We start from the raw sequence: 8,281 nt of genomic DNA, 5'->3' as shown, positions 1-8,281 counted from the left end.
AAAAAAAAAAAAAAAAAAAAAACTAATACAAAACGAAATTGGGGTTTTTTTTTTTTGGGTAATAAAAAATAAAATTGCATTTTTATTTTTTTTGTCATATTAGCCACACACCCTACGTGGAAAAGTAGGCCACATCACAGACTGATTTGGGTACTATATGTAGCTTGATTACCACAATGCAATTTTCCGTCCCATGCATAACTACTTAAGATCCCCCAAAAAAAAAGACACACTGCGACACAGAAAAATGAAAGTACTAAGGAGAGATAAATGCCATGAAAGAACATGGCCAAGGTGAAATTCAATGCTATCCAACGATATATATTATATCCTTTTAAGGTAGATCACATAATTAAAATCTCATACAAATAAAATTCAAGCTCTTATTTTGACCATGACCAGCAGAAATCATGTAAAGTGAATCTACCAAGAACATCATAAACTCTGTCAAACGAAACCTGAACAATTTGGTTGGCCAATGATGGGCTTGAATGAAAATGAAGTGTCCCAAGCGTAGGCGAAGGTATTTTTAGAAAATGGTCCAATCGTACCACCTTCAGCAGTAACATGAAGTTGGTTCCCTCTTTGAACTACAACGGTAGGGTCAAGAGGTAATACAGTTTGAAACCCATTGCTGCTCAATACCAAACCTGTTAAGGTACATTGGCCGTCAAGATTGATTGTCAGTACAACTAATTTACTTTTTGATTGAGCAACTGATACGCTGCTTAAGGAGCATTGACAATTTCCTGCAATTTAAGAAATATCTGATTAATTAAGGAGCATGAACACAAACACTAACAACATATAACATCTCATTATTAATTCATATCTTTAGACATTTTTATTTATTTATTTATTGACAGATTTTAAATTTATTTTAAGTAAACATTAATAATTAACTATCAAAATATTTAATGAAGACAAACATGTTGGAGTGACTCTAGCTAGCTAGTGTGTAAAATCAAGAGTATATATGCGTGGTAGTAAGAAAGCCATGCATTTCAGGGATTTATTGCATGCACTGCAAGAATTTTTTACCTTCGCTAACAAGACTCAGGAAGAAAAATACACAAAGAAATTTGATGAAAGCTGCCATTTCCAATACCAATACCGCTGCTACTTAGTTTCTCTCCTTTTTCTTTAATGGAAATGTAATAGGGTCTTGTGTAATTTATAGTGATTTCCCAAATCAAATGAATTAATTGCTGCGATCTTTTACTTTAAAGCTATTAAAATAGAAACTTATTACTATTTAATTATAAAGGCCTTTTTAATTTATTATGCAATAAGCATATATTCTAAAAAACTATCTCATTTTCCTATATTTTGTAACAACCTTAAATGAATTGAAAAATTATATTTTGACTTCCATTATTTAACTTAGCATGAGATAGTCTTTGAGAAAATTTTAATAGAAAATAACTCTTCTCAAGCTAAGCTAAATAAGGAAAGTTAAGTGATTTCATTTCACACTTTTTCTTCTTTTTTTTTAAACTACCAAACACAAAAACTTAAGAGATTTTTCCACCTAAGCAAAGTTTTAAATGAATTTATCTCATTTTACCTTCTAACTAAGTTAAGATTTTAATAACTTATTTAATGTGTAATTTATTTTTATTCCACAATAAATAAGAGAACTTTTTCCTTTAACCTACCACCTCATTTTCTTTTAATTACATTTGTATTTCATTTTTTTTTTAGAGTATTTCAAATCTATGGCATTTGCTCCTGGTGATAGTTTTTTATTATCAGATTACGACACTAATTAATTTTTGGTGTAGGATGATTAAACCCTAGATCTCTTATTTAACAATCAAATATTGTACTAGTTAAGCTAACTAGAACCCACATCGTATTTCACTCTTTAGGTTTCTACCAAAGCAAACTTTTAAATGAATGAATATATCCAATTAACTTTCTATCTAAGCAAAGAATTTAATAATTTATTTATATTCCACAATAAAAAGTTATTTTTTCCTTACCATTTAAATTTTACAAATATTTTTTGGAACCACATAGCATTATATAGAAAAATGAAAAAAGTAGCTGCTTTGTACCTCTATGCATGCATGCATACATACATACATGGGTGTGTATATATATATATATATATATTTTGTTTAAATTTTGTATACCTATTTGAAATATTGGGTCAAAGAGACGAGTTATTTTTTTGTATAGAAAATATTCATTTTATTAGTTGAAAAAAGTATTGTGTTGAAATTCAAGTAATATTCAAATAGTAATGATATCATTTGTCTTTGGGGAATAGGGGTTTTATTTTGAAGTAAACATGAATTAAGAACTTATTGCTAAAAGCCCTTCTTATGAAAGACAAAAATTTATAATACTAAAATTCATTCTCATGGAAGGCAGCATCACTCATATTTGACTAAAAGACTAAAAGAGCATTACATGGGAAAAGTCATTTAAGTGCATGATGAAAGGGAATAAACTTAACCACCTATGCACACGGCTGGACATATTCTTTCTCCCTCCAGTTGCACTCATTTTTCCCTTCAATCATGAAGTCACCACGGAAGGACTTATATATCATATTATACTGCTGGACTCATTTTATTGCACTGCCGAAATGTCATAAGTCCACTGCTATTCTACGGCTGGAGCTACAAATTGTCAAGATAAGTCAATTTTTCTCTATTTTCAAGATTACATTATTAAATACATGTTAATTCATTATTATTATACCACTAGATGCAAGTTACTTTAATAACATCTCACTATTTAGTAAACATGATATCACTAATACTTCATTAATGAACATACATATTAATAAATCGATCCACCATCATCGTACATATATTATCTGGACATGAACCACCATTGGACACATATTTTTTAGAAATGAACTACCATTGCCAGACATACCTTATTATGTTGAACATGAACCATGAACCACAATTAGACATGGACTATTGGACTCATCCATTGCTGGACATTTAACACCTAATTAATTATTTTCGAATATTGGACATCACTTAATATACATAATAATAACGTATCAACTTACCATGTAATCAAAACTATCATGCTAAGCATATCATTTATTTATTTCAACCATTATCATGATTCTAAGACTTTGGGCTTCATTAATTTTGTAGAGTTAAAAATACACCGGAAGCCATTGGTCTATACGGCATGATGTCGAGTTTCGGGTTGAACTCCCTAAAACAAATTTGGGCTTAACAAAGTCACACTTCTAGTAGGAGAAAAGTGGCTACGCGCAAAAAAAAAAAAAAAAAAAAAAAAAAAAAAAAAAAACCCACCCCAACAATAACTAAATGATTTGAGTGTCAAAAAAGAAAAACTAAATGATTTGTTTTATTTGAGGTTTACTTATTTTGATTAATAATTTTATGTTGTATAAGAAAATATAAATATATATTATTTAATTTTTTTTTTTTTAGAAACACCGAAACATCTTGAAACGATACGTTGAAATAAATCAGTACCGAAATATTTCGTTTCATTAAACAAATTGAAACAGGGTCCAAAACAGTATTCATAAAATTGCTTTCAGCAAAAAGAAAAAGCTAAAAAAAAAAATTTGAACTAAAATCTAAAAAAGAAAAAATTGTAACAAAGAATCTGAAGAAAAAAAAAATTGTAACAGAGCAAGCCTACCCAAGAACACCCTGAGAAAAATTCCTAGAGCCGCCACTGAGTGACTCAAGCTAACTAGTGTGTAAAATCAAGAGTATATATGCATGATATAGTAAGAAAGCCATGCATTTCAGGAATATATTGCATGCACTGCAAGAATCTTTTACCTTCGTTAACAAGACTCAGGAAGAAAAATACACAAAGAAATTTGATGAAAGCTGCCTTTGCTAAAATCCTAAAACCAATAACGCTACTTAGTTTCTCTGCTTTGCCTTTAATGGAAATGTAATAGGGCCTTATGTAATTTATAGTGATTTCCTAATAAAATGAATCAATTGCAGTGATCTTTTACTTTAAAGCTATTCAAATAGTGATCTTTAAAGCTATTCAAATAGAAACGTATTACTATTTAATTAGAAAGACCTTTAAATTTATTACCTATTTGGCAATACGAATATTCTAAAAAATTTTATTTTTCTATATAGGGTAACAACTTTAAATGAATTGAAAAACTATATTTTGACTTTCATTTTTTAGCTTAGAATGAGATGGTTGCCAAGAAAATTTTAGTAGAAAACAACTCTATCTCAAGTAAAACTAAATAAAATAAAATAAAGTTAAAAGATAATTTTCATTTAACTCATATTTTTTTTATATTATCAAACACATGAACTTAAGAGATAGTTTTCACCTAAGCAAAGCTTTTAATAAATTTATTTCATTTTACCATCTAAATAAGTTAAGATTTTAATGACTTACTTAATTTTTTATTTCTAGTCCTAAATAAATAACAAACTCTTTCATTTAGCCTACTATGAGTACTATCTTTTTTTTTTCTTTTTTCTTTTTTGAGTATGGAATCTGTTCTTATAATTTATCAAAATGTCACTAAATCAGCGTAAACAACAACAAAAAATGTCTGGTGGTACATCTTCCATACAAACAGTTAAACTAGGAGACTTAATCGCCCATTTAGCTAGAGCATGAGCAACACTATTTCCTTGTCTACGGACATGTGTAAAACTAATACTATCAAAAGATGGAAATAAAAGTTTTACATCCTAATTCAAATGACCATGTAGTGCCAGTGAGGAAATAGAGTTGCAAAGGTCCCTATAAATGATGTCCGAGTCTCCCTCAAAAATTGCTTTGGTAATACCAATCTCTAGTGCGAATTCTGTAGCTCTTCTGATTGCCATTACTTCAACCTAAGCCATTGTTGCAAGATTACATTATTTTCATATATTCTCTATACTTACAAAATATAAAAATGATCAAAGATCAATAGCTATGCCATCAATCAATTGTTTAAATTTAAGTTTTTGTAATTTAAAATAATACAAAGAATATGAGTTTATGGATCAACTAGTAAATTGCATCCGATTGACATAAAAATTGGCATGTATGTTAAGAACATATAGAACATTTAATTCAATGATTGGATCTTCAAAATATGAATTTAATACAAGTTATTGAATAATGTAACATTGCTTAAAGTTTACACCAAGTGCAACTTGAAATCAACTCATATATATATATGAACCTTTTTGAAATATTGGGTAAAAGAGATGAGTTATTTATTTTTTTATGGAAAATATTCATTTTATTTGTTGAAAAAAGTATTGTATTGAAATTCAAGTGATATTCAAATAGCAAAAGCATATGCTACAACACAAAAATTTAAAGGAGAGGCAAAGTTCTATAAAAGAGCATGGACGACATGCTGCAATTCAAATAAAGGTTTGAAAATCAAAATTTTATGCTGCCCATGATATTAATTATTATTAACGTAGACCACATAATTGAAATCGAGTACAGCAATAAAGCTCTTATTTAGATGAAAAATCATCTAATTAAAATGAATTTACCAAACACATCAGGCACTTTTGGAAACTTTTGATATATATATATATATATATATATTGTTAGTATTGTATTTTGAACCTATTTGAAATATTGGGTAAAAAAGACAAGTTATTGTATTGAAATTCAAGTGATATTCATAGAGCAAAAGCATTCGCTACAACACAAAAATTTAAAGGAGAGGCAATGCTATTACATGCTGCAATTCAGATGAAGGTTTGAAAATCAAAATTTTATGCTGCCCATGATATTATTATTAACGTAGACAACATAATTGAAATTTAGTACAACAATAAAGCTCTTATTTAGATGAAAAATCATCTAATTTAAATGAGACTACCAAAAACATCAGGCACTTTGGGAAACCTCCTTAAGAACAATTGATTTGGGAAGAAAGTGGCTGGAATGAAAATGAAGTGTCCCAAGCATAGTTGAAGCTAAGTGAAGAAGATGGTGCAACTGGGACACCATTGTTAACTAGACATTCGTTGCCTGACTTAGACAATACCGAATGGTCAACAGGTTTCACTGTCTGAAAACCATTGCAGGACAATTTCAAATCTGATTGGGAACATGGGCAGCCATTGTTGATTGTCACACTCCACACTGGCTTTTGTTGCACTACTTCTCCAGTTTTAGATTGTTTGATGGTTACTTGGCTTAGGTTGCATTCACAATTTCCTACAATTAAAGAAACATAAACAAATTAGAAATACTAAATCAAATTCAAAAGCATGAACAACAAGAACATGGACATTAATAAAATAAACATAATAAAAATTTTTAAAAACATATCTAGAAGACGTGAATATTATATATGGTAGTAAGATTGCGATGCACTAGATAGCATGGCCAATCCTTACATCCCAAAACATTCAAATTACAAGAATCGTCATATGCCTTCATATTATAAAACAAAATGTTCCTTTTCATATAATATCATCTTTTTGTTTAAACAAAAGAAATGCCTTTCAGGATTGTATGCATTGATAGAATCCTTTACCTTTGCCAACGAAACTGAGGACGAAAAGTACACAAAGAAATTTGATGAAAGTAGCCATTACTAAAAACTTTTTTGATGAAAATAATTTCTCTACTTTTTTTCTGAATGTAATGTTATATGACCTTGTCTAATTTATAGTGATTTTTGAATCAAACAAATTAAATGCCTTGATCTTTTACTTTAAAATCTATATATTTTCCTATTTAGAAAGACCATTAGAATTGAGATTATGAATCAAAACTAGCATCAAATGTTAAACAAATATGGTTACTAATTGGTGATTATGCTATGGGAGATTGACTTTTCAAAAATCTCTCATTCCTCTAATATTTTTGGTAAAAAAAAAAAAAATTATCTTTAGATATAAATTTAAATGATAGCCCCCTATATTTTTACTAAAAACGTGTAACTCATTTATTTAGATAATTAATGCTTCATTTTTGTTTCCTCTAATTGCTCTTGCAATATTAATAACTCATTAATTCAAAATGTATTTAATGTATTTGATAAAAATGGAAAATTTTGTATATTATTAATACACTATTTTTTTCCTCTAATAATTAATTTTATACCATGATAATATATCTTAGAAATATATAAGTAAATTGTTTTTAATAAAAACTTTATTTTTTAAATTTTTAATTTAAAAAATTAGAGATCTGAATTTTATCATTTTAGAAGAAATATTAGTATTTATTAATATTATATATATATATGTGTGTGTGTGTGTAAGAAAATTGCATTTTTTAAAAGGTTATTTTTTGGATTTATTTTTATATATTTAGCTTGGCCCTTGAAGAAATTTTCTAGCTCTGCCACTAATCATATTTGATCTCATATATTTGTGATCTTCTCATAGAGTCATAGTTATGACAAATCCATGACTTGGGAATATAAATTAAAGCAACTTCACCCAAAAAAAAAAATAAAAGTTTAAAGTAAAGCTAAAACCTATACTTCACGCAGCTAGTCTAGTTCCTTGAAAAGTAATACGTTCATAATATTTTATTACATTTTCACAACAAATCATAAGTATTAAATTGTTATTGGTCATAATTAGAGAACTACTACTAAAATTACTATTTGTCCACTGTGGGCCAGGAAATCGTACAGTCACGGCCCACTCCAAGCCAGGCCCAATGGCCCAGTCTGAGGAGGGATGACTACCCAAGGTCAATTTGGGGAGTAAACCCTTCTTTGGATTCGCGCCGAGGATGCCCTCGTCCTCGGCATACTAAGGATAACTATAGGGGAGGGGGACAGACCCAGAGTCAGTTGTCACCTCAACACTTAATATGTTCACCTAACCCTTCTGGCCGCATTAATGGGGATGCAACCCCCAGGCAGGGCTACATCAATCAGGGTGAACCACTTGAGCACAGATACGACCTCTGATGGGACAGACGGCCAGAGGAGAGGCCAATGAACGATCAACAGGAAGAGGAAGAGAGTAGTATATAAGAGAGACAAGCAAATGTATAAGGGGTTTTTTTTTTTGTTGGGAGTGAAGGAGGAAAAAAGCCTCCTCGCCGCATGCCGAGGAGCATCTCCTAACTGTAAATTGTTCTAAGCGTTTCTTCAATAAAAGGAAAAGATGTTCAGGCTTCTAAGGGCCGGTCAGCGCCTAAACCTTCAACCCACTATCTACAAATTTATTGTTCTGGGTTCGTTGGCCTATAACCTATCTCTTTTGGGCTTAGGCTACAAAAATTGACCCTACATCCATCAATAACAATCCGTAACAATATGTTACTTATGATTTGTGGTAAAAATATTGTGGACATAACA

At 29.7% G+C, this 8,281-nt stretch overlaps 1 protein-coding gene across 1 annotated transcript; it reads right to left on the bottom strand.

The window, feature by feature from the left end:
- Positions 1–5,860: 5,860 nt before the first annotated feature.
- Positions 5,861–6,551, bottom strand: LOC112017839 (uncharacterized protein At1g05835-like). Its single transcript, XM_024050295.1, has 2 exons — positions 6,494–6,551; positions 5,861–6,171 (listed from the first exon to the last, which is right to left on the bottom strand). The coding sequence occupies exons 1-2, from the start codon at positions 6,549–6,551 to the stop codon at positions 5,861–5,863; spliced, it is 369 nt and encodes a 122-aa protein (XP_023906063.1).
- Positions 6,552–8,281: the final 1,730 nt, after the last annotated feature.

Source organism: Quercus suber, unplaced genomic scaffold (genome assembly GCF_002906115.3).
Source record: "Quercus suber isolate HL8 unplaced genomic scaffold, Cork oak 2.0 scaffold_1077, whole genome shotgun sequence".
Taxonomy (NCBI): Eukaryota; Viridiplantae; Streptophyta; class Magnoliopsida; order Fagales; family Fagaceae; genus Quercus; species Quercus suber.
Note: the sequence above shows the minus strand (reverse complement) of the source record. Positions and strands in the feature narration are given on the sequence as shown.

Excerpts from the sequence above, each read along its gene's own strand:
- LOC112017839 (XM_024050295.1), bottom strand. The coding sequence starts at position 6,551 with ATGGCTACTTTCATCAAATTTCTTTGTGTACTTTTCGTCCTCAGTTTC. Across the intron at positions 6,172-6,493 it reads CCTCAGTTTCGTTGGCAAAG|GAAATTGTGAATGCAACCTA; the intron begins GTAAAGGATTCT and ends CTTTAATTGTAG.